The sequence below is a fragment of the Notolepis coatsorum genome (genome assembly GCF_963971535.1).
Source record: "Notolepis coatsorum genome assembly, chromosome: 14".
NCBI classification, from domain to species: Eukaryota; Metazoa; Chordata; class Actinopteri; order Aulopiformes; family Paralepididae; genus Notolepis; species Notolepis coatsorum.
In genome coordinates, this window is record NC_140178.1 from 67,529,590 (window position 1) to 67,556,421 (window position 26,832).

Here is a 26,832-nt window from a genome sequence, read left to right on the forward strand (position 1 = left end):
TTCGTTTTCGACAGTCAAAAATACATTTTGAGCTGTTTTTCTTTTGGGAGTGACGTAGTGTGGCAGTGAAAGGGTTACACAAGAATGTGTCCCGCGGGCCGCGGCGTGACTGGACACTCTGTCTGTGAGTGACTCTGCCTTGGTCCAATCACATTCCCCATCCACAGTCTGCGAATCAGAGGCAGAGTAGGGCGGGTCTTCACAGCACGTCATGTGACATATGCGCCAATTGTGTGACAGCAGGGCTCCGTCGTCGGAGAATTCCAGTGTGAGTTTCTGTTCAGACTTCCATCCCAAAACGCTCGTCAGTCACTACTTCACGTTCATATGCGGAGGAAACAAAATACTGTCTACCGCTAAAAACAGCACATCCAATTGCATTGAAAGCATCTGGAATCACAACACTAGCCGACGCTTCGACTAGGTACAGGAGGAATCGGAGGCCAGCCAAACAGCAAAAGAGAGAGATAGTTTCTTTCCCTTTTGATTAATGTATATTTGATGGTGGCAGAGCAAAAGCTCTTATTTGCCAGATTTACAGTTAATTTACATGTTAAAGAGAGACGAATTGAAAATGGGGGACCCTGATGTAAACAAGACGAAAGTCTTTCTCTGGTCTGCATTCCCTTAACAATTGTATGTATTGAGCCGTACTGTACTGTACCCATTCTGCAATCTGTTAATAAAGTTTTCATTCATTCATTCATTCAGACTGATTGTATGTTTATAGAGAGACATTTATAAAAACAATTTAATAGTTACAGTTGATATAATTGAATAGTTCAGCCTGCATTTGTTAGATGTGAATGGATACACTGGTTTTGTAAAACCACTGGCTGGCTGCTCTAATGCTGTGAGCATCATAGACTGTTGCTTTACCATACTTGATGGTACAGAAGCTGAAGCACTAGTTTAACAATTTACGTTATGTGCAGAGAAACAAGTTAAAAACAATTTATGCACTTTCAATAAAGCGTTTAAAAAAAACGGTTGGGGGAACGACGACGACTTCGTAACCTAGTTACTTTCAAAGTAACTAAGTTACTCTGATAATCAAGTAATCAGTAAAGTAACTTGGATTACTTTTTAAAGGAGTAATCAATAATCAGTAATCGGATTACTTTTACAAGTAATCTGTGGCATCACTGTTGGTGGACTACTACTGGTGCCTGCTAGCTTGGCTACTACTGCCATTCACAAATAAGTGCACACAAATTGTGCCATTCACAAATAAGTGATGCAAGAGGAAGCTATGAAACATTCTCAAGCCTCTGTTTCACTGTTTTTTTGCCCTCTATTTTATTGCCTTTCTTGAGTTCTAATTTACACTTTTTGTCAACCCTCTTTCTCTGCCCCAAGTTTCTCTCTTTGGCATTCTTTCTTCAGTCATTCTTCTCCCTCTTACTCTGTTCTCTCCATCTCTCTCTCTCTGGCATGCAATGGCAATCCCTGGGCCCCCTTGGCCTGTGATAATGGAGCTGTAAATCACATTTAGAGGAGAGCCTGCGTGTGTTGTTGATGTGGTGTTGGTGGTGGAGGGTTGGGGGTTAGAGGGAGGAGGGAAGGAAGGAAGGAGAGAAAGGAGGAGGAGACTGAGAATGAGAAATACCAACGGTCTTCCTCTGAGCCACTGTGTGTGCACTGTGCTGTAGTAGTAATATGTGTGTCACTGAGTGGGCGGAAGAACCAGTGTGTTTACAAATGAACAAGAAGAAAGCCAGGCTTGTGCCTGAGCCGGAGCGAGATGGTAGGCAGCAGGCAAGCAGGCTTATGTCTGTGTGAAGAGAAGAGGGGGGAGGGGCAGGCTACAGCGCTCTGCTCTGCTCAGCTGTTGAGCTTGTCGCTTTCTCTGGCTGTTTCACTCTCTGAATCTCTCTCTCCCTCGGTTTCTCTCCGTTTCTTGTTCTCATTTGTTCCCCCCCTCCCTCCTGAGCTCGGCAGGCACTTTCATGTGTCTGCAGGAGCGTTGACAGCAGCAGGGAGCCTCCACAAAGCAAAGCCTAACGGAGCAGACTGGTGCTGTGGCCACATAGCGCAGGCGGAGGCAGTGTGTTTACATAAACGCACGTGCTGAGAGTCGCTGGAGGGATGGGGAGTTCTCTGCCTTGTTAGATCGGAGCAAAATAGCTATTTATCCCAAATAACAATATTTGAAATAATACTTTTTTTTTTTTTTTACAACTACAATGAAAGGAGTCTCTATCTGTATGTCCGTCCTTCGATTTTCTCGAACCCTTCATCCGAGCGACTTCTCGTTTCGCAGAGGACCTGAGGAATTGGAGCGTGGTTCTCGAACGATGCAAGCGTTCGGCTCGTTCCGAAACAGCCACGTTTTTGAACAGGCACTGCACTAGTTCAGTTGTGAGTAGAGGGAGTGCATCCAAAATTGTGCTTACGATGGTTTTTCCTGTTTCTTGTTTTTTTTGGGAGCTGCCTCGTCTGTTGCATGTTATGCCTTTTTCAGTTTTTTCCTTGGGAGTGCCTTTCAATTATATCTGACGTGACACCCTGGAGAGGATTAGAAATGTCTATGCATTACAGCTATCATTCTCTTCTCAGCTGAGTGTTTTTTTTTGACCCAGTTCCTAAAATAACGACTCATCCCACTTGTTTTTGTCAAAAGCTGTGGTTGAAATGGTGTGACGTGAAAAAAGGCACCGTAGCAGGAACCACTTCCCTTTACTGCTGGTGATGCCAGAGCAGCGGTCAATGGGACAGACAGAAAGCCTTCCTTAGACACCACACACAGTCAAAACACTGACACGCCACACACACACACACACACACACACACACACACACACACCAGGGTTTCCGTTGTCCGGTAATTACCGTTTTTTTACCGGGGAAATCTGTTGAAGTCCGACATATTTAAATATCTCCGGTCATAATGTCCTGTGAAAATAATTACCTCGCGACCTGTGGTTTGCTGATGAGAATGGCGGGGCGGGAGCTTGATGGTGGATTAGCGAGAAGCATGCAACTGCAGAGCCGCAGAGCTCACAGTTGTGCCCGCACAGTGCAAACTCCAATTCAGCCATTGGCAATTCAGCCATTGGGTGGGTGGCGCTGCTGAGCGGTCCCCACCGGACCTGATAGCGCCGCTGGCTCTGCGGCTCTGCAGTTGCATACTATTGGGATTCGTTTATCGCTTCGTTGGGAGGCGGAGATTGTCATTGGTTTCAGCGATCACGCAACGTTGAACCCAACGATAATGTTGCCGTCTCTCTGCCAAATTTCTCAGTTCTTCGCTTGATATAATTAATACAAATGTCCAATATAAATGAATTTGTTAGCTAATAAAAATAGCAGAGGAACTGGCTGTGTGTGTGTGTGTGTGTCAGGGTTTCCATTAGAAAATATTGGGGCCGGTCTCTGTGTCCTGGAAGATTTCAATCTCCCGGACAAATGTGAGAAATTCCAGTCAGTTTATTGAGCTTAAAAACAATTGATAGGCAGGCTATATAAAGAATGACATCCTCAAGGCATGTAGATTTATAATATTTTAACTTAAAACTAGGCTACTAGTTACTAGGCTACTAGTTTTGTATCTCACTTGAATCGATACTCGGTAGTACCGACGTGTTTCGGTTCGGTACCTCAAAAGTAGGGATGCACCGAATGGGAAATTCTTGGCCGAAACCGATACCGAAAATAGAAAACAGTTGGTCGAAAACCGAAAGCCGAAAGGCCGAAAATGATTCCTAGAATAGAATTTCTGTTTTACCAATGTTGTGGAACATTATGATTATGGAAAAATATATGATTATGGCAAAACGTAACTTAAATAATAAATAATCAACACTATTATGGGTCCATAAAACATTTATTCAGCACTTCTGAATGCATACAGTACATTAATTCCATCTTTTCTCTGGCTGCGCAGCGGACATCTGTGCTCTACTGAGCGCACCTTTCTAGTCCCCAGCTGAATGTGCTCGCTTGACTCGGCACAGTAGACACGCGACAGACAGACGGCGTCAATGTGAGAAACACAATCCCCCCCCCCTCTCGCTCTGAATAATATGCATATTAGATCACTTGGTGATTAACCGCGGCATATAGTAAATAAGGATATAAAGCATGTTAAAGACGCATTTATTGGACGCGTTGCGCGCAGAGTTTACATAGAAACAGCGCGACTCCCGACAGCGCAACATCATCACAACAACACGCGAATAATATGCATATTAGATCACTCAGTGATTAACCGCGGCATATAGTAAATAAGGATATAAAGCAGGGGTGGCCAACCAGTCAGAGACTAAGAGCCACAAAAATTACTGTGGTACCACAAAGAGCCACACCATATACCAGAGTTTCTCAACCTTTTTTTTCAGTCACGGCACCCTTCATGTGTTTATAGGTCTCACCCTCTGGCCTCTGAAGTTGCTAATGTCTTTTTTATTTGGGCCTCACAGGGTTAAAAGTACCCTGTGAGACCCACGGTTGCAAAATTACAAAATCACTTTTAGCCATTTAAAAAAATAATGTTTATTTAAAAAATGTTAAAGGGGAACTATTTTACTATTTCTTTCACTATTTGGGCACTTTTACACAATTCCTGTGAGTCTATGGAACACCTAGGTTTCTTTAAAAAAAAATGCATTGTTTTGTATTTCTAATCAAATACTAAAAACCGCATTTTTGTTGGCTAATAAAAATGTGATTATAACAGACTGTTGTTTAATGTCGGGCCGACTGCCCACAGACACCTATTTGATTTCAAGTCCGCAGCAGCACGGAGTCTCTGGACTTATTTTATTTGGAATATATTAATGACTGTATACGCAAAAGTAGCCTAGTTTTAAGTTAAAATATTATAAATCTACATGCCTTGAGGATGTCATTCTTTATATAGCCTGCCTATCAATTGTTTTTAAGCTCAATAAACTGACTGGAATTTCTCACATTTGTCCGGGAGATTGAAATCTTCCAGGACACAGAGACCGGCCCCAATATTTTCTAATGGAAACCCTGACACACACACACACACACACACACAGCCAGTTCCTCTGCTATTGTGTTTAGTATGCTGAATAATCACGCAAGGTAGACACAGGGCTCTGTTTGGAGACATTAGTTTGAATTCAATTCATGACTCGGCGGAATTCAACTGCGATTCGTATGCCTTCATTCATTGAATTTCTCTATGTAGATGTTCCAAGCTCTGAGCACCATGATGGCATGTTGTGTCGCTAAATATCAATAATCACACTGTCCCCTCTCCTCTCTCTGTAGATGGGGATGTCCGGGGCCCCGTTTGGTCAGCAGTATGGCCAGGCTGGGGTGCAGCAGATGGGGTCAGCTGGGGTCAACGCCCAGCAGCTCCAGAACAAGACGGCTCTAGTGAATAGCCTGCCCCAGTTCCCCACAGACCTGAAGGGAGCTGGGAGTGTCCCAAACCTGGTGAGTGTCCTCCTACTATGACAGAACAGCAGATCTAAATCCTGGCCTAGCCTGTGCTCATGTGTTGGGCTAATAATTGCTGTATAATGCTTCGCTACACCAGCTGCATATCGCAGCCAGTCAAATGACATGTGAGAAGGAATGGTCTGCTTCCTGGTGGCTGACATGTTGAATGGACTGCAACTTTGAGTGGAAATAATGGTTTTAAATGTCCGAATCACCGTCCAGAAAGCAGACGCTCTCTGCTGAAGTTTTGACTATTTGGATAATTTTGGATCATCATCAATTTGGAGTGCTTGACAAATAGGTGGCCTGAATTTGATGGTAGTACAATAGAATGCTTTTTGCGAGTGAGACAAATGACATTATATGATATAACTTTGCCTAAGGGATCTTTTAAAGAACCATGCCAGTCTTAATTTTGTCATCTCACCATTACTGCAGATTACCCCCATCTTTAACTGATTTTGTGTTCCTAGGTGTATACAGTGTGTGTTTTAGCTGATCCCAGCTTACCTTAGCAAACACCATTCACACTACCATTGGTGTTGAAAAGGGGTGGAACATACTCCCATGAGCCTTGAAAGTTGCTAGATTTCTTGTCATTCTCAAATTGCCTGGGTGATATCTTGATACAAGGATAGACTGGGTTTGTAATACATTATGATGCTGTGCAACCTTTGTTTACATTTGTAATATTTGTAAGCATTGGCTCAAAACGAATCTGTATTTAATGGTGAGTTATAGAAGTTAGACAATGATACAATGATAATCTATCTGCATTAGGGATGGGTACCTTTCACATTTGAACCGATACGGTACCGGTACCTGTGAATCGATACCGGTACCCAACGGTACCTTTTTTCTGTACTTTAGTCTCAAGAAATTTAATTTACCTACCTCAGTCGTAAAAAAATAAAATCCAAACTACAATTTCAACCGTTTTCGGCTTGCCATTGCTCCGACTGCTTTGTTGTTGAATCAAGTCAAATCCTAGGTAAGCATATATTGTGCGTGTGAATGTTGACATGAAAAGAAAAAAGGTAAAAAAAAAAGAATCTGTATCTCACTTGAATCGATACTCGGTAGTACCGACGTGTTTCGGTTCGGTACCTCAAAAGTAGGGATGCACCGAATGGGAAATTCTTGGCCGAAACCGATACCGAAAATAGAAAACAGTTGGCCGAAAGCCGAAAGGCCGAAAATGATTCATAGAATAGAATTTATTTTTTACCAATGTTGTGGAACATTATGATTATGGAAAAATATATGATTATGGCAAAACTTAACTTAAATAATAAATAATCACTATTATGGGTCCATAAAACATTTATTCAGCACTTCTGAATGCATACAGTACATTAATTCCATCTTTTCTCTGGCTGCGCAGCGGACATCTGTGCTCTACTGAGCGCACCTTTCTAGTCCCCAGCTGAATGTGCTCGCTTGACTCGGCACAGTAGACGCGCGACAGACAGACGGCGTCAATGTGAGAAACACAATCCCCCCCCCCTCTCGCTCTGAATAATATGCATATTAGATCACTCAGTGATTAACCGCGGCATATAGTAAATAAGGATATAAAGCATGTTAAAGACGCATTTATTGGACGCGTTGCGCGCAGAGTTTACATAGAAACAGCGCGACTCCCGACAGCGCAACATCACAACAACACGCGAATAATATGCATATTAGATCACTCAGTGATTAACCGCGGCATATAGTAAATAAGGATATAAAGCAGGGGTGGCCAACCAGTCAGAGACTAAGAGCCACAAAAATTACTGTGGTACCACAAAGAGCCACACCATATACCAGAGTTTCTCAACCTTTTTTTTCAGTCACGGCACCCTTCATGTGTTTATAGGTCTCACCCTCTGGCCTCTGAAGTTGCTAATGTCTTTTTTATTTGGGCCTCACAGGGTTAAAAGTACCCTGTGAGACCCACGGTTGCAAAATTACAAAATCACTTTTAGCCATTTAAAAAAATAATGTTTATTTAAAAAATGTTAAAGGGGAACTATTTTACTATTTCTTTCACTATTTGGGCACTTTTACACAATTCCTGTGAGTCTATGGAACACCTAGGTTTCTTTAAAAAAAAATGCATTGTTTTGTATTTCTAATCAAGTACTAAAAACCGCATTTTTCTACCTCAAGATCTTAAGCCGTTTTGAGGCTGGGCTCCAACCACTGTGTGGCCTGGTGCCAACTGCCACATCAACTGCCACATTATTATGCAGCTGAGAAATCTCTGACATCACAGATATGCACATTTTCAGATGACTCAGTTCAGTGAGGGTGAATATTGTGAGAGGAGAATTGGAAGAATTCGCCAATATGAGAATTAGAGACATATATCCTATTAATATAAGTCCACATAGCTAAGAAACAATGGTAAACACTGAAAAAAGCCATTTATAATTAAGCACATGTATAGTCAATTGGTCCTGTTGTTCAGCCTCACAATGCTATTTGATAGTAAATGTGTTTATATGTCCCACCCTCTGGCCTCTGAAGTTGCTAATTTCTTTTTAATTTGGGCCTCACAGGGTTAACCTCTTAAGCCCGAGATATACAGTAAAAGTGTATATTTTCAGCATTACGTTTGTTTACCAATTATTTTAACTGTTATTAGTGAAATATAAGATTATAGAAATCTCAGGGCATTGAGTCGGAAACCGGCGCATATTGACAGGAGGAAGTGGCACAGCCAAAAGTGAGTGTAGTCTTTTGAAGGAAGAGACTCAGGGCTTTCAAATTTCGAAAAACTACCCTACCCAGCTCACACCAGCCCCTGTCAATCATCTGACTTCTGGATTTACTTTTTAAATTTCTCTTATTTTTTGGGATTATCTCCCACAAACCTGAACGTTATTGCCATAAAACAGAACGCAGTTAGTTTCTCTACCTTTCTGTGAACGTCTTGCAAGAAACGGTGTTGCAATATGATGAAAAATGGTGGAGAAATTTACATTATAAAAAAGATGGCAGAATTCAGTACTGTATCTACAAAACCTTCTGTTTAATCATCTTCCCTTTATTCATTTGCTTAGATTTTTCAGGTCTGGTCAATTTTAGCATGGTGTTATTTACAGTCAAAGATAATTTTTTTTTTTAAATAGAATTGATATTCTCCTTTGGTTCATTACAATTTACTCAAGCCTCTCAAGCCTAGTAACAGACACACTATTTCTGACACTGATCCATATAATTATGTCCCTAGATTCAGATACCAAGAACATGCAAATGGACCATTTAAAAAAAATTGTAAATGTTTATTCTACGTTGACGGGCGGCTAGGTGGTGTAGTGGGCAAGGCACTCGCCACCAGTGTGGAGACGCTAGGATTCGCGTGTTCGAATCCAGCTCTCCACATTGTTTTCAGTTTAGCTGGTCGTCCGCAGTAATACACATTGGCCGTATTACGGGGAGGGAAAACTGAAGGGTGGGGATCGAACGTTGTGAACAAGCGACTCCTACAAGTCGGTTGGTGCGCCTGCGCAGTAGAATCAGGAAGTGTCGGGGGCAGCGTGAGCCTCCCACGCGTTACTCCTCGACACTGAGAGATCGAGCTGCGCAGGTGAAAAGATGCGACTGCTGTTACCTCAAGTACCGGAGGGGACTTGTGCTATGTATGACTTAGTCCACATTTGCAGCCGGCTTGTGGGAGGCAAGAAACAGCGTTCGTGACAGGGGAGGGTTGAATTGGATGATACGAAATTGGGATGGGAGAAAATATAGAAAAATGGGAGAAAAAGTGGATAAAAAAAAAATTATTCTACGTCCTTATGGAATGAGTGACATAAAAAAAAAAGTAAAAATAAATAAACAATAAAAAAAAAAAAATTATGGGTGGAAGAGCCGCACATTGACGGGCAAAGAGCCGCATGGCCACCCCTGATATAAAGCATGTTAAAGACGCATTTATTGGACGCGTTGCGCGCAGAGTTTACATAGAAACAGCACGACTCCCGACAGCGCGACATCATCACAACAACACGCGAGGTTGTTAGGTTGTTTCTGTTTCGGTGATATATTTTCGGTGAAAAAACTCTTTTGGCCGAAAGCCGAAAGGCCATTTTTTGCCATTTTCGGCCGAAAACTTTTTCGCTGCCGAAATTTCGGTGCATCCCTACTCAAAAGTACAGAATTCGGTACCCATCCCTAATCTGCATACTGCCAATGCTTATAATCAAAGCAAGCTCTTAACCTTTTAAGCCCAATCAACATTTATTTCACGTCACAAATGGATCAATACAGTCCGTATTAACACATTGGGCGCCGTGCATTGTACCCATCATTGGGTCCAGTCTGCCACCGCTGTAAGCCTATGGAGATGTTTACCTTCTTTGCAGGGCTATAACTTTTTAAATATTATAGCTATATCAACATTACTATGGCCCATTCAACATCGGGTATCTATCGTTCCGGATGTGGGAACGTTATATTTTTTCATTCATACATTGTTGTATTAATACCGTCGAGAATATAAGTATGTTTTTAAGGTTTTCTGCTGTAATTCCAAAAACGCAAGTTATAGGCCCTGAAGCATGATAGATTATCGATTGGCGTTTCTTTCCTATACACGTTAGTCGTGTCACTAACTTTTGTCTTTTTAGGAGGCTGACTCATAATTATTTTATTAAGTGAATTATCATGCGACTTCAAGGGTGCCCATATTGTGATTAAAAAAAAAGGACACTCTGCCTTCAGCCTCAAGATACTTAAATGATACTCGAAGTTTACTCAAAGATGCCTTATCATTTTAATATATTTAAAGTATGCCTCCTCTGTATGGATATAAAATGATTGTTTATATTATTTTATATAACAAAAGAATATCTCTCTATAACCAAAGTTACTCAACATGCTGTATTAGGCCTAAAGTAATCTTATCTGACAAATCTCAAGAAAATAACTAAATCAACCTATGACAAAATAATATATATTTTCGAGTCTTACTGGACAAAATAAATAACAAGAAAAATATGAAGTAATGTTCTAAATAATACCTCTTCTGTATTAGAAAATCCAGCTTTAAAAAATATATCTTTGTCTTTTAAATGTAATGTAAATTATAAAACAGTAACCTCACAAAGATACTAATTTAAAAGTGCACTATGCAGTTTCGGATTTGTGTACATTTGCACAACTTGCAATTAGTGTACAAAACTAATTTATTACACACATAATCCTTAGAATGATTGTATCTACGAGCTAGAGCATATGTGTAGGTTTTTAGATAACCGGTATTAAGTGTATATCCTGTATAAGACAATTAACTAAATGGTGATTTCATTTGATGTGCACTGTCAACTAATGCTTGTATATCTTATCGTGTGTTGTCATGTTTGTTTATGTGTTTGTTTAAAAAATAATAAAAAAATTAAATACAAAAAAGAATGATTGTATCATAAGCATCTTATCAAACCAAAACATCATTTTGAGGCATCAAAATAGTTTTAAATTATTTTCTATCAGTTATAGCTGCATACTTCAATCAATTCGGTCAACTTTGCCATCAAACTCTCGCCTCGCACAGCTTTATTTGTAATGTTTTTCTGTGTCCATGTGAGCTTTGAGATCGCCAGCACCTTTATTAGACACAGAAACATCAAGCTTTGGTACCGTAGTAGCGGTGCAATTCCCCAGTCAATTTAACTACATGCATTTTGGTCCCGTGGAAAACAATGAAACCCGGACATTTTCATGAATTTATAAAAGTTTCTGTGCGCGACAGATTTCAGATGTGCGCGGGAGCGTTTTGCCGTGTGCGCATGGGCGCACGTTAGAGGGAACATTGGCCATGGTATTCTACACACACATAATTACACACACACGCACACACACACTTCCTCTGGAAAGCCAGGCCGTGGATGAAGAATGAGCCGAATGGGGGACATTTGTTATGAGGCTCTTGGCTCTAAATATTGTTGAGTAATTATCCTAACTGTAGTGTAGGTGGATACAATGAAGCTCTTTCAAGGCACAGAGAAAACACAGGGGCCAAGTGGCATGAAAATCCCTCCCAGGCACAGGAAAGGGACTTAATGAAGCCAGGAAATAGTTTCAGGTTTTCTATTTTTGTGAACGGTTAAAGATCCATTCGTCAGATGTTGGAAGTTTACAAGATCTTTATATCTTCTTTTTCCCTTCCCACTCAAATGTTCTGTGTGCGCAGGTTTGAGAGGGTTATTTGATAAATGTATTCCATTACCTGGTCAAAATGTATTCAGTAACTTTACTTACTCTTAACACTTTGAGTGCCAGAAGGGGGCGCACGATTTATCACTTGAATGCCAGGCTTTTTAGACTGATTTTCCGATATTTCATGATTTTCACGGAGCTATTTCTATATTCTATATTATGGCTGTCTAATACGCCCGTCGCTTATCAATGATTTGCTTGCAGTCAACATGTACGAAACGGATAGTTTTTTCATCTGTACATTTCCGTTTTTTACCATTTTGAAAAACGCTCGTTTTTTAAAATTTCCAGAAAATAAAAAAGGTTCTGTGATAAACGCCCTTTAGTGGAATACACAAAACACATTGTCATTTTTCGGCCTATTTATGAATCGTTTTCAAATAAACGCTAGATTATCGATAGTATATGTGTACTTATGCACGCTAGAGAAGCGGGCTGAAAAATCCATTATCTATTTTCTGGTCAGCACACACACACATACACACACGTTGAGATATATGTGAAAAAAACTTTGATTACCCCAAGACTGGTAAAATAGATTCCTTACCTCAGTCAGATGTTCTGCAAAAAGATTCTTCCAATTCCTGATCGCCATTCCAAATATCGATCGCGTTTATTGATCCAATGTTGGGTACTCGAAACATATTCCACGCTGTTCTGAGGGTCGGCAATGAATGCAATCGGCTCGGGTTACATGCCTGATAAGTAAAATGTGGATTCCGGATTTTCTTTGCCCCATGCATTTTCATTCAGTCCAATTCAATGCGTGCATTACCATCCGGGAGACGATAGGGGTCGGTATTTTCCCTGTTCGAGCTCAGAGCCAGTCCCAATAGTAACGTGAGGCTAGATTGATGAAAAATGTATGGAAATCGCTAGGGCTGTCTTAATATTTCGAAGCTTCGAAGCTTTGTTCGATGGCACAAGCTTCGAACATAAAATAAATAAATCGAAGTTTAAAAATACAAATAAAAAATAAAATCTTATTTTTTTTGCCTCAAATCTTGCGCCTCCATTCCAATGAAACGAAAGTAAGCGGCGCCTTCCCGCCTCCATTCCAATTAAACGAAAGTAAGCGGCGCCTCGACTCCACCTCTCTACAACAAGCATGTGGAGATTATCTGTGTTGAAAACAACAAGGACATGTGCAGCAGACATGTCGACGAAGAAGTCATCAGACGTGTGTGGTTACACTTTAAAATATGCAAAGACAATGCCCAAAAAGCCGCGTGCCAGATATGCCAGAAGAAAATGGCATATCACAACTCTACAACAACTTTGTCAAATCACCTAAAAAAACGTAAGTATCGTTGTACACGACGGCGACGCCACACAAAACATTAATAAGGCTATGCCTATGCTGCTATGACTAATGTGTTACCAAGTTGGCTAATTTAATTGTAATCATCTGCTTTTGTAGGTGCATTGTCTGATATAATTATAAATGATAAATTATAAATTAAATATAATATAATTGTTTGCTTGGTAGACGAAGGTTGCAACATAATTATGTAATGTCATGTCGTTGGCTGTGAGAGCAGCCCCACTGCACCCAGGCAGCGCAGCCGAATGAAACCTTGTTGGCTGCGTCACAGTCACGAAAGAGGCTACTTAATTAATTAATCCAATCCACTTTATTTATAGAGCTGTATTTGGAGACACCTATTTTTATATATATAAAAATAGGTGTCTCCAAATTTACGAGCGAAAACAGGAAGTGGAAAAATACACGGAATGCATTGCCCTCAATAAGAAAATGGATTACTGGAGAAAATCTATTTTTGTACAGTTTACCAAAATCGCCCATTTCTGAACGGATTTTTATGAAATTTCTACCTGTACTATATAAGACTTCAGGCTATGGACCCACTGTGTTTTCCAGCTTATACCAATTTTTTTGGGATATATCTTTTTGGATATTGCAACTACTACTGAAAAACTTTTGAGTACACAATTACAAGTACAACTGAAGTTTAGCCCTATGTTACTCTATTTCATTGGCACTAAAAGTGATTTTTCTTTACCCTTACTGTGTAAGAAACTTCAGAATGTTATCTTTCAAAAGAGACCAGGCTTATGCATGTGCTATAAGTTATAAAGATACTAGGGATGCCCCGATCACGTTTTTTGCCACCAATACCGATCGTCTTGAGCCATATCGGCCGATACCGATCGTTTTTGGTTTTATAAAAAAATATATATATATATTTATATATATATACTTTTTTTTATTTATTTTTATAAAATATATATATTATATAATTATACTTGTAGTTGTATTATCTGCGAGACATTGCCACCACGCAACAAGTCAAAATGCTCGCTATCTCCACTGTCTGTGTGTATAATCTGCTTTGGTCAAATCACATTCAGCATGCCCTCAGCAGGGTATAGCTGCGGCTCTGCAGATATACCCTACTCCCTCACTGCGATGCAAGCCGGGGCTCGAATACGCATCGAATCAATGTTATAAGACATTGATATCAGGAGCTATCTGTAGCTACTGCTAGCCGGCTAGATAACGTTAAGACAACGCCTCAGTGAACTATTTAGTTTAATGGGACATTTCGTTTTGAACAGTGAGCTAACGTGAGCTAACGTGAGCTATCATGCACTACTAGACTATTGCTGGAGCATTTGTTGATAAAAGTGAATAGTTGACTGGGTAATTTTGTTTAAACAGTAACGATAGCCAGGTAGCTAACGTTAGCTCACGGTCGCATGCACTAGACTAGAGCAGACTATTGCCCGAGGCAATAGGAGCCTCTGTGTTTACACGGGTGCGGGAGAGGCAGGGGAGGAGGAGGAGGAGCGGCAGTTTGCAGCTATGTGTGCCTGAGAGAGAAGTCGGCGAGTGAGATCTCCGCTAAGAATTGGATCATGTTTTTTATAGGAATTCACCGATCTCATATTTATACTGAATATCGACCGATACCGATCGCTGGCCGATCGATCGGGGGCATCCCTAAAAGATACGCTTTTCAAAAATGGCATGCAGTCCTCAAGTTCAAGTTTAAAAACGGCCACTTTTCTGGGTGTCAATTAAGCGGTTAATACCACCACAACCAGCCTGCAGATACTACTCTACCCCCCCCCCCCCCCCCCCTCCCTTGAAGCACATGCAGACACACCAGCCCTTAAACTCTTAAGCCCGACAGGCCCGAGATTCATCACGCCATAAATCGATCAATACAGAACGTATTAATGAATGTTACGTTTTTTTTCTTCTTCAAATGTAGCCAAGAGTAAAGACCCTAACCCTATCAAAACAGCAGTCAAAGTGTATTTTCAGCACTACATTTGTTTACCAATGATTTTAAGTGTTTGAAATATGAGTTTATAAATATATCTGCACATCCTGGCAGAAACCTAAGAGAGAGGAGATCCAGGGATTTCGATGGCCATAGACATTTCATAAAACGACACTACCCAGCTCACACCAGCCTGTGTCAAAGCTGTTGAAAATATTCTTTGCGGAAAAATTCAGACGTTATTTTCGTGATTATATCTCACGGTCTAACAAACCTGAACGTTATTGCCATAAAATACAACATAGTTTGTTTCTTTACCTTTCTGTGAACGTCTAGGGAAAAAAAACGTCTCATTCTTCTTTTTTTTAATCTTTTTCCCCCTCCTTTTTCCTCCGTTTTTTTCCCATCCCAATGTTAGTTGTTATGCCAATTCCCAATCCCCTTCCTGGTCGCTGCGCACCTACCCCCTACGGTCGGTCTGGGAGAGTGGAGGCTATCTCATGCTTCCTCCGACACATGTGTAGCCAATCAACCGCTTCTTTTCACCTGGCAGCGTGGACTCTCACTGAGAGGGTGTAACGTGTGGAAGGATCACACTACCCCCCTTAGATCCTTTTCCTCTCTGAGCAGGGGCCCGACCGAACTGTAGGAGTCGCTGTTTACAACGACCAGGACCCACCCACCAGCTTTCCCACCCCTAACACTTCCAATTGTGTTAGTATGAACGACCAGCCAAGCTGGTAGCAATGCCGAGAGCTGGGCTCGGGAAAAAAAACGTGTCTCATTCTGATGAAAAATGGCGGAGCTATGGACATTATAAAAAAGTAACTGTACTTACAGTAGATTTCATTCACGGTCATTGTGGCCCTGTAATGGGCGACTGGTGGTGGTACTAAATCCAGATTCAACTCTGCCATTGGAAAGAGGAGATCTGGTCCGATCCATAGATGTATGGCTTGGCCATAATAAGGTCATTTATAGGCCTGATATTCTATATTCATATTTCAAATTGAATGTGTGGCAAAATTCTCTACTGTACTATCTACAAAACCCCTTGTAAATCATCTTCCCTTTATTCATTTGCTTAGATTTTCTTGTACACTTGATCTCAAGAATGTGCTGAATGGGCTCTCATATCTCACGTCTGGTCAATGTTAGCATGGTTTCACCATCAAAGATGGGAAACAAAAAAATTATATTCTCCTTTTTGTTTCATTACAATTTACTCAAGCATAGTAACAGACACAATATTTCTGACACTGGGAGTACATTCACTGAGGTCCATAGATGTCCCTAGATACCAAGAATATGCAAATGGTCCTTGTAGAAGTGGAGCAATATTCCATTACTTGGGTATGTATTTTAGGCAGATTTTCAGAAAATAGGGCACCGGGCTTAAGAGGTTAAATACACAAGTGTCCCAGTGTAGCCTATAGACAGTCCATCATTGTAAAGTCCATTTATATAGTAAAGTCAAAACAACTGTAGTAGCCTAAATCCATAGCCATAGAAATATAATAATGTAGTAGGCTACAGAGCCTGTACACCATAGAGATAAAGCTGTTTTATATATCTATACTGGTCAGCACAAAGTTCACAACTGCAGTTCTCTTCCTCAGGTAGAAGGACAGGGGACAGAGCGGGGAGACACACACACATAAAGGGAGGGGCAGAGAGAGAGAACTTTAGGTTTACTGTACAAAAGTATATTTGTGGGTAAACGGTTAGTAGGAGATAACATTGGACTTACCCCATTCAGTGGGATTTGTGATTGCTACATGGATTGGTGATCCAAAGGGGCAGTTCAGTTCTGTTTGACATTTTATAATCCTTTATATTATTCTGCTTCCTTCAGGAAAGACTGTAGGCCATGTTACCGGACGCTGTGTGTTTTCACAAAGCAGACGAATGCAACTCATCGTTGAATGTCCTGTTGCATTTTCTTATTTGTACTTGTGTTTTTAGAAATCTTTTCTGCCATTTTAGCTTCAAGTTAATTTAGCTTTGCCCTGACTAGGGATGGGTACCTTTCACATTTGAACCGATACCGGTACCGGTACCTGTGAATCGATACCGGTACCCAACGGTACCTTTTTTCGGTACTTTAGTCTCAAGAAATGTAATTTACCTACCTCAGTCGTAAAAAAAACAAATCCAAACTTCAAATAACTACAATTTCGACAGTTTTCGGCTTGTCATTGCTCCGACTGCTTTGTTGTTGAATCAAGTCAAATCCTAGGTAAGCATATATTGTGCGTGTGAACGTTGACATGAAAATACTCGGTACTATTCGATACTCGGTAGTACCGACGTGTTTCGGTTCGGTACCTCAAAAGTACCGAATTCGGTACCCATCCCTAGCCCTGACACAATGCAGAGCACAGAGCCCAGACACAGAACGTGCCACGAGATCAATTGGTAGTTCGTTCAGAGCAGAGGGGGGTGTTAATATAATTAAATATAATATATAAACATTTATTTCATGATTTCTTTTAAACTTAAACTTAAACTTAAACTTTGTGTGCGTGTTAGTGTGTTCAACATTGTGTGTGTGTGTGTCTCTGTTAGTGTGTTCAACATTGTGTGTGTGTCAGTGTGTTCAACATTGTGTGTGTGCGTGTTCAACATTGTGTTAGTGTGCAACATTGTATGTGTACGTGTGTTCAACATTGTGGTGTCCAACATTGTGTGTGTGTTAGTGTGTTCAACATTGTTTGTTGCTTGTGTTCCGTCTCTACTTCACAGTTCACACACATCTCTCTCTGCTTCTCCCGCCTGCTTCACATCATCATGACCTACATAATATTTGTTTTGATAGAATCCTCTGAAGCTGTAAAACAGAGGTTCTAACCTTGTTAACAGGAGACCCTGTACTGAAGTTACTATGCATTCCATTATTAAACATTCAGCACAATGGAAATCATGTTTTTCAATATTGTTGCATTTTCTAATAGAAGATATGTTGATTTAAAATTACCCAAACTATTAGAGCTGTTGTGAAAATAATGACTAAAGTCCATTGATCTCTATCCCCCTGGATATCAACTAAATCAAACCATTTCAGATATCCAATCGGCTTCCTCTGAAATATTGCATAATATACATGGGTTACTCTGATTGGCTCATTAGTCACATCTACCTGTTCTGATTAGTCAATCAGTCATATCTAGCTGCTCTGGCCCATCAATCACATCTATTTATTATCTCCCTATAATAATATATTATTAAGGGCACTTAAGCTTGATTACTTTAGTTGTGGGGATGGGGGGCACCTTAAATGGGAATGCCACCCATTTTAAGAATGTACATATGGTCTTCTTGTGGCCCCGGACAGTTCCTAAAGCTAGAAATCAGAACTCTCCAATGGGGCTCTTGACTTCATGAGGCCATACAATTTATGTGAGCTCTTGCACCCAAATTATGTTTTTGTTCTGGTTAAGACCTTCTAGTGATGCTTAGGGATGCCCCCCGGACCCCGGTTTTGAACGGGAACCGGTAGTATATTAGAAAATACCGGAGTATTTATAAGCTCCGACGTCCTCGGTACTGCTATCGATACTCTAGAGAAATTATTATTATTATTATTATTATTTAAAAGTTGCGAACGATCCTCTCTCTGTCTCTGCACGAGAAGCGAGCCGCAGCCAGCGAGTCAATTATTACACACACTCCTCGCGAGTCGCTCGCTAGTGCTACACATAGACATACGGGTACTACATACGGGTACTCCTTAATGAAAGTGCTGTCCCCGACGCCCCGTGCTATAGCGCGCTGCACACAGACAGCAGCTCTGCATGCACTGAGTCGTGATCATGGCGGATAGAGCGAAGCGTTCTAAAGTATGGATATACTTTACAAGGGTCAATGCCGACAATGCACGTTGCCACAAGTGCAACAAAATATTTGCCAGTAAGGGTGGCAATACGAGCAACCTATCAAAACATTTGTTGGCAAAACATGATATTAGCGTGCAGAAATGCGCCGTATTCGACTGCCTTGTGCGCAGTGGTCCATCTGCATCCACGTCCACTGCAGCCGGTAAGCCAAGATACGGAGTTTCCTAGGCTAATAACGAATTATTACAAATAGGCTAATAAACAAAATAATTGTTTAGCTACAAATACTACAATCTAAAAACTTTTTATAGATAGTCAAGCTGAGGCGTCAGCCACCAATGTGTCCCAGGCCAGTGAGCCCAGGGCCACCACACATCCTCCCTCTACCTCCCTCCACCACCCAAAGTCCTTTCTCCCTAGCAGCTAGAGGAAGGATGACAGAGGATAGGGTGAACGAGTGTCACAGTTCTGTTAGCCTTTTGCATTTGTTGTTTATTATAAAAAGTCTATAATTCAGAGTCAGACACATTTAAAACATTGTTGCTGCTGTTGCTGAAGAAATTATATTCATTTATTATATTTATTTATAAAGTTATATAAAAGAACATTGCTGTTGCTGTTGCTGAAGAAATTATATTTATTTATAATACTTATTTATAAAGTATTAAGTTGTATAAATAATAAAGCAATGTCGATTCTGTTCTTAATTAATTGTCTTTTTTTCTTGCAAAAAAAATTATCAAAAAGAACCGATAAGAGTATCGATAAAGTACCGAACCGTTAAGCAGTATCGATAAGAGTAGTAGTATCGATAAAATCCTAACGATACCCATCCCTAGTGATGCTAGAATGTAAACCTTGTTTGGATATAATGTAACCTGTGGTTGGTAACTCCAGAACGCCTAGGAATGTAAGTAGGGCTGGGCGATAAAACGATAACGATAACTATCGCGATAAATTATTTCCTCGAAATAAACATGAAACGTGGTCGCAAAGTTTCGATATATCGATTTTCCAAGCTTGGATATCAGCACACGCACTAACACCAATCAGTGAAGGAGATGGCCGACAGTGAAGGAGACCCGCGGTGCACCTCTGGGTAGAGAGGTAGGACTCTAGTAGTAAACAAGGCTGGCTAGGATAACTAGCTTGCACGGCACTATTTTATATATTTACGTGCAGAGTATGTGTGTGGCGTGAATTCTGAGGCCACGTTTATAGTAGTGTGGGGTATACAGTGGACGTCGTTTTAATATATTGGGGCGGAAGAGTATTTTAGGGTAATATTTATTACATTGTCATGGAATACACCGCTTAGATACAACAGGCTGGCTAGGATAACTAGCTTGCGCGGCACTATTTTATATATTTACATGCCGAGTATGTGTGTCGTGAATTCTGAGGCCACGTTTATAGTAGTGTGGGGTATACAGTGGACGTCGTTTCAATATATTGGGGCGGAAGAGAGTATTTTAGGGTAATATTTAGTACATTGTCTGTCGTGAGATACTCCGCTTGTCGGCTAACTGCTAACGTGCGCGGACTGATGACGACATCAACATTCGCAGCAGCAAAACAAGTCTATTATATATATCTATGCTATTAATAGCCCGTCCATCGGCGCCGGGCATAAGAAGTTAATTAAACTTGACAGACATTATATCGACGATAATTATCGATATCGAGTTATATGAAAATAATTTTATAATTTTATCGCGATAACGTTTTTGGCCATATCGCCCAGCCCTAAATGTAAGAATGGATTGCACGGTGCTAGTTGCACCCTTACTTACAATTCATTATGAATTGAAAATGGGGGACCCTGATGAGAGAGAGAGAGAGAGAGAGAGAGAGAGAGAGAGAGAGAGAGAGAGAGAGAGAGAGAGAGAGAGAGAGAGAGAGAGAGAGAGAGAGAGAGAGAGAGAGAGAGAGAGAGAGAGAGAGAGAGAGAGAGAGAGAGAGAGAGAGAGAGAGAGAGAGAGAGAGAGAGAGAGAGAGAGAGAGAGAGAGAGAGAGAGAGAGAGAGAGAGAGAGAGAGAGACTCTCTCTCGATCTGATTCTCTCGCTCTCTGTCAAACCCTGTTTGGTGCGCTACAACCACAGAGCCAATCGGATCACTATCCGCTCCATCCTCACCACGTGACGTCACCATGCGAGTCAAATCAGAACGACCTGATTAAAATGGAGCAGGAAATGAATGACGGCAATCCGCCAATATGGTATTTAGAGACACAAACACATTGATACTAACTCCTATTACTATAATACAATGCTAGACACTGAAAAAAGACATTTATAATGCATGTCACCTTTAACTGCTGCATCATGAGATACTTTGTACTCGGCACCACACTCTGAAACTAGCTCTCCAGGTGGTATCAGATGAGATTTCAATGAGTTCTTCCAAGAGTTTGGATGGAGATGTGTCAGGAAGCTTTGTCTCAATGTTGTCTGTAAAGTTTTTTTTATCCAGAGTAACTTGGTGATCCTTTTCTGTGTTTTATTAAATAATGATTTTCAGATTTTGAGAAATGGTCCAACTTATCCAAATATGGTATTTTCATGGAAAACAGTGCAGCTGCAACAGATAGCACTTTAGTGATAATTTTCTGTAATCCAAAAATAATTAAAAAAGAAAAAAAAATCTGCTTCTCCGTGTGCTAATACCATGCTGCCACTATTGTTCTGTTGTCTGTCCGTTGTTGTTGTTCAGTTCAGTTGTTGCTCTGTATGTATGTCTTGCCTTTTTAATAATGTTCTTTGTGTTTTATTTTTATTTATTTTATTTGATCCCCTTTCCCCTAGGGGGCTTTTTACCCCAAATAGGCCGTTATTGAAAATAAGAACTTGTTCTTAACACATTGGACGCCAGACCCGAGATAAGTCGGGTTAACTCGCCATCGCTTGGGCGCCAAATCCGAGAAAAGTCGGGTTTTCTATCGTTATTTCTTTCATTCGATATTCCCATTCATAATCCATTGAGGGAGCCTGTGTTATCATTGGGAATTAGTCTGAGACCGCAAACATCCAATACCGCCGCCTTGCGGCCGGTATTGCACATCCTTTGAAACCCTCTGGCTTAGGCTGTGTCAATCTAAAAAAGTCCGGTCCGGGTTTTCCTAGTCGGGCAGGTAAGCGTGTATAACACATGGATTGAGGAGAATCGAGCACTCCCGGTTCATGTTCTTTGGTGGATTATGTTGGCAACACGATCGACATCAATACTTGGAATGGCGATCAGATAATTGGAATATTCTTTTTGGAGCTCATCCTAGTCAAGGTAAGGGCTATATGGTATCAATCTTGCGTTGATTGAATAATCCCTTCCCTGCAATCCGAACATGTGTGTAAACTGTGTGTGGAACGTATTCCGTTGGTGACGATCGAAGCATAGAAAAACGACGAGGCTAACAATATACTTGTTATTATCACCATACATAACGCTTGCTTATATTGAAACACGTTGAGATTAGGGCCGTTCTTTCAACCTGAAAGTGCACTTTCTTCAACCTTGAGGTAAACAAATCATAGAAGGTAGCCACTGCCGCCTGCCGGCACCATCCAGGTATCGACGTGAGCTAACGGTAGCTAGTTAGCCCGGCCGTCAGCCCGGCACCATCGTATCACCGTGAGCCAGTTGCATTAGGATTAAAAAATTTCAACACTCACTCACCCCTTTTTATATTACATTCCCAAAGAAGTGCCTCCGTCTCTCGTAGTCTCGTTGTGAAGTCACTGGCAAGTCGACTTGTGGCGCGAGGGTTTTGCTTAAATCCGAACAGACTCCAGTCCTTTAATTGTCCAAATGCGACAGTGTGTGCAAGTTTAGCTCTTGTTTGACAAAACGTTAGCCATCTGTGGTCAGGGAGCTCATCGTGGGCTGGAGTGACGGTGGTTAACTTCGACGCTTAATCGTTCAATGGTAAGATATTATTATTATTATTGCTTAAGCTTTAGCAGCTGCTCAGAGATAGAGGAAATGCATACAGGTTAGTGTATGCTCAGCTCTGTGCGGGGAAATACGGACCGCCTCCCCTGCCCTCTGCTGGCCGTGCTGTGTGTGTGTGTGCACGCACGCACTTCAACCAACTCGAAAGTTAACTCCGTTTCACTAATGGAAACCGAAACCCAATGCCGTCCCTGTATAAACTCAGTTTCAGTGGAAATAGAAACTTAAAACCAACTGTGATTTTGACTGTATTGATTTTCAATACAGTCGGTATTTCTAAATACCCCGGTATACCGTAATACCGTCATACCGCCCAAGCCTAGTGTGTACAGTATAACCCATGATCGCCGCGGCTCGGAGGCTCCAGAATGAACTCTGGTAACTCCGGCTGCATGGGTGAGAAGTAAAATGTGGACTGGAATTTCTCTTCTTTCCCATCCATTTTCATTGAGTCCATTCCCAAAGGGTGATTTACCATCTGGGAGACGATAAGGGGGCGCTTTTTTCACATCTGATCGCCGGCGGCCCCTGGATCTCCAACGGTAGGCTCGCGTTATGCAATATGATTTCAGATCGCTGTGACGTGGCTTTCAACGTCACAATCGTAAACCCGAGATTAGCCGTGAGTGGCGCTCAAAGTGTTAAAAGGGGGACTCCACCCAAATCAAGAATTCCAATATGTTTTTCCTGGACTATTCAGGTTCAGTCAATATTTGTGCATAACATGAGCTACTCTCTCCACAAAACAGAAACCAGATGAGTAAGACTCAAACTTGTGACGTCTACTCCATAGACAATGAATGGGAGACTGATTTTATGGACTCCTGAGAATTCGTATTTTCTATTTTGTACCCAAATTAGCTTCTATAGTTGTGTTTTTAGTTTTGAAACCATTTCCCTGAGTGCTTTCAGTGTCACCTTTACCATCTCCCCCAATTCATTGTCTATGGAGCAGCTTCAGACTTAAATGGGAACAATGGCAATTTCTTTGAAAATGTATATAGTTTAGGGGTAGGCAACCTTAGGCACGCGTGCCTGCATAGGCACGCAGGGGCATTTGCATAGGCACAGGGGGCAGCAGTAAAAAATATATATATATATATACTTTTTTTTTTTTTTTTTTTTTTTGCTTTGAAATATTATAGTGAAATATTTTGCACTATTGTCGCATTTATCTTGTTGAAATCCTCCCACAGGTTCTTTTTACTACCACATATTTAACACTTTGGTTGCCTAAGGTTAAATTCATGATATACCATAGATTGCCAGCGCTATTTGTCTATGGAGAAAGTCCCCTTCTTTGCAGGGCTATAACTTTTTAAATTCTATTGCTACATTGCCATTATTAGGGCCCATTCAAAGTCCTATATGTATTGTTCATTGTGTAGCAACGTTAAACTTTTTCATTCACATATTCATAGTAAAGTATGGTCTAATGTATAAGTATGTTTTCATCTCTTTCTGCAGCTTTCTCCAGAACATGATCTATAGCCCCAAATACATTATATTGATGATGCAATACAGTTTTATGGCAATCAGCGCGATATAAAAAATTACAACTAGACGTACTTCTAGAAGTTACTACACGTCATCTGATGTTGACCGGATGGGCTAGGGGCCGTTTATAATTCCGTGGGCAGCGTTATACCAATCATCTAATGTGGGTCAAATGTTGATAATAGCAGTTAGTATCGAAGACGGTAACGTTACACGCTGAAACTCACCCCAGTCTCCGCGCGCCGTTGGGCGATCATCGTAGAGTTGAAATCTTATCATTATGGGATGTAAATGTACCCGGTCCATCTCCAGCTTGTATAATGGTATATACGTCCAAATCATGTTGTTTATCGAGTTATTGGCAATCGATCACTGTGTAGCGTGACGAGCCAGAGTCGCGGGACCTATAGCGAGCACCCGGAAGTACTACGGACGTAGCACAACCTCTATGCCACTTCCTGTTAAAGCGATTGCGCCGATCGGCCACCAGATGGCGCTCCTGAACCGCCAGAGAGCTCAGTGGGTCCTGCTGGTGGATCTCAGGCCAGCGGAGGGGACATATGAATCCGATCGCAGATTTTTGAAATATTGATATAAGGACGCTGTACAGCGTCCCCCGGCAACTTGAGCATGGCCAGCAATGACGTCAAAACACGTTTCATGGCAGTCAAAGTGTTAATTGAGACCCTTTATTTGTTTATTATTTCAATTTAGCTGGAAATACATTGCTACATCATTCAGTAACATTTGCAGAGCCTTATAACAAAAACATTATTACGGTCACCATTTTATTATTTATTTTTCTATTTCATTGAACATTGCACATGTTAAAAGCCATATTCTTTACTCAAAATGTGAGTATTACCAAGTCAACTTGTGTTCCTAAAACAATGACAATAAACATAGTTTTATTAGGTTGAAATAATGTGGTTGTGTACTTACTTTTCTGGATTATTATGGATTGAAAACTGAAAACCTTAATGCACAGTAACTGAACTCAATATTTTTAAGTTTTGGTAACTTATTATTATATATTTTTTACAGTGTAGTCTTGCGATCAATCAAAACTTATTTACACGATATACCTCACATTCACCCTCCATTCACATCCTGGTGTTCTCCTGGTGTTCTCCATTAGGCCTGTAGGTGGAGCTATGACAGCCCACGTACAGTACACACACAGTGTGATGTGTCCAAAAATGAATGGGCAAATGTGAGTGAAATGGTCGCACTGTATGCAGCTGTTTGTCTGCATTGCATTCCCCCCCCCCCAACTCAGATTTAGGGTTGATACAACCATCATAATAATATTGTTAATAATAACGATAATGATGTAATAATGTAAAAATTATCATTAAAAATACCTGATTATGAGAAAAAATATTTACGATGCATGGAATATTGTTGAGGCACACTAGTTACAACTATATTTCAAACAGGCACTCCATGTCAAAAAGGTTGCTGACCCCTGGTTTAGGGGGTAATACAACATGTTAGGAAAAAAGCCCACTGTACTCATCGAGAACGTGCTTCAAACCCTTTTGGGGAGAGCATCACCAAAGTAATCTCTCCAGGCAGCTCAATGACGAAATTAATGGAGCGTGAAATTAAAACTTAAAATGTATATATTCAATAATAGACGGAGTACCATTTTCTGGAAAATGAAAAGCATCTAACCTAGGGAAGTCATATCTTACGGTTCTGAGTCTGTTAGTTTTCCAGTGTCCATTGATTTTGTGAGTTTACCACCAAAGGGAAGTCGGGGCATCAGTGCAGGCAAGGCTGCTTTTACTGCACGGTCACAGCTCGATAAATTTAGCAGGTCCTGACTCAAAATTACCATTGCTACTCTCACTCAACCCTACACAACACTGGTAAGCATGACTTCTGAAACCGACTTGTAAACAAAAAGCAAATCCGCCAAATTGACGGGAGCCCCTCTTGTCTGATGTAGCCTGTGACTCCAACCAGCAGCCCTCTTGTCTGTAGCCTGTGACTCCAACCATGCAGCCCTCCGTTCATGCTTTCCAGAGAGTAAGCTCACTAAATCAATGGTTATACAGGGCTCTACAGTGTGAGCATTTCACTGGCATTTGCCCCTAAAAATAGATTTGGAAAAATTATTTAGGAGCACAGTGTGCGAGTAATGGTTTTGGGTAGTGGGCGTGTCAAAGCGCAATTGTCATTTCATAATATACACAGAGCAGTGCGGACCTTCAATTTCTCTCTATCTCTCTCTCTCTCTCTCTCTCTCTCTTGCTCTCTCTGCGAGCTTTGCATCCCCTCTCTCCTGATCCTATTTCATTCAAAAGGAAGATATTGATGGACATTAGCTATAGTATATAGCTCAGCAGCTGTAACAGAATCATTTGATTAATTGATGATGAATAGTTTATTTTCTGTCTTTGTTTACAGATCAATCAAAAACACATATTCAAAATTAGGGATGCTCGATATTGGCTTTTTTACCGATACCGATATTCCGATATTGTCCAACTCTTAATTTCCGATACCGATATCAACCGATATCAACCGATACCGATATATGCAGGGTTTCCCCGTCCAAAAAACGGAATAATTTCAGGTAACTAATAATTTCACTGGATATATATATAACAAATATTGTTATTGTTTTTTTTTGTTTTTAAACCGATACCGATATTTTCCGATATCACATTTTA

General features: G+C 40.9%; 1 protein-coding gene across 2 annotated transcripts in view; it reads left to right on the forward strand.

Annotated features, from left to right (window-relative positions):
- Positions 1–26,832, forward strand: part of crebbpb (CREB binding lysine acetyltransferase b) — a 202,247-nt gene that overhangs the window by 90,263 nt on the left and 85,152 nt on the right. For both annotated transcript variants that reach the window (XM_084329454.1, XM_084329455.1), the window contains exon 3: positions 5,241–5,408. In XM_084329454.1, the coding sequence (XP_084185580.1) occupies positions 5,241–5,408 (168 nt within the window). The remainder of the gene's footprint in view (positions 1–5,240; positions 5,409–26,832) is intronic.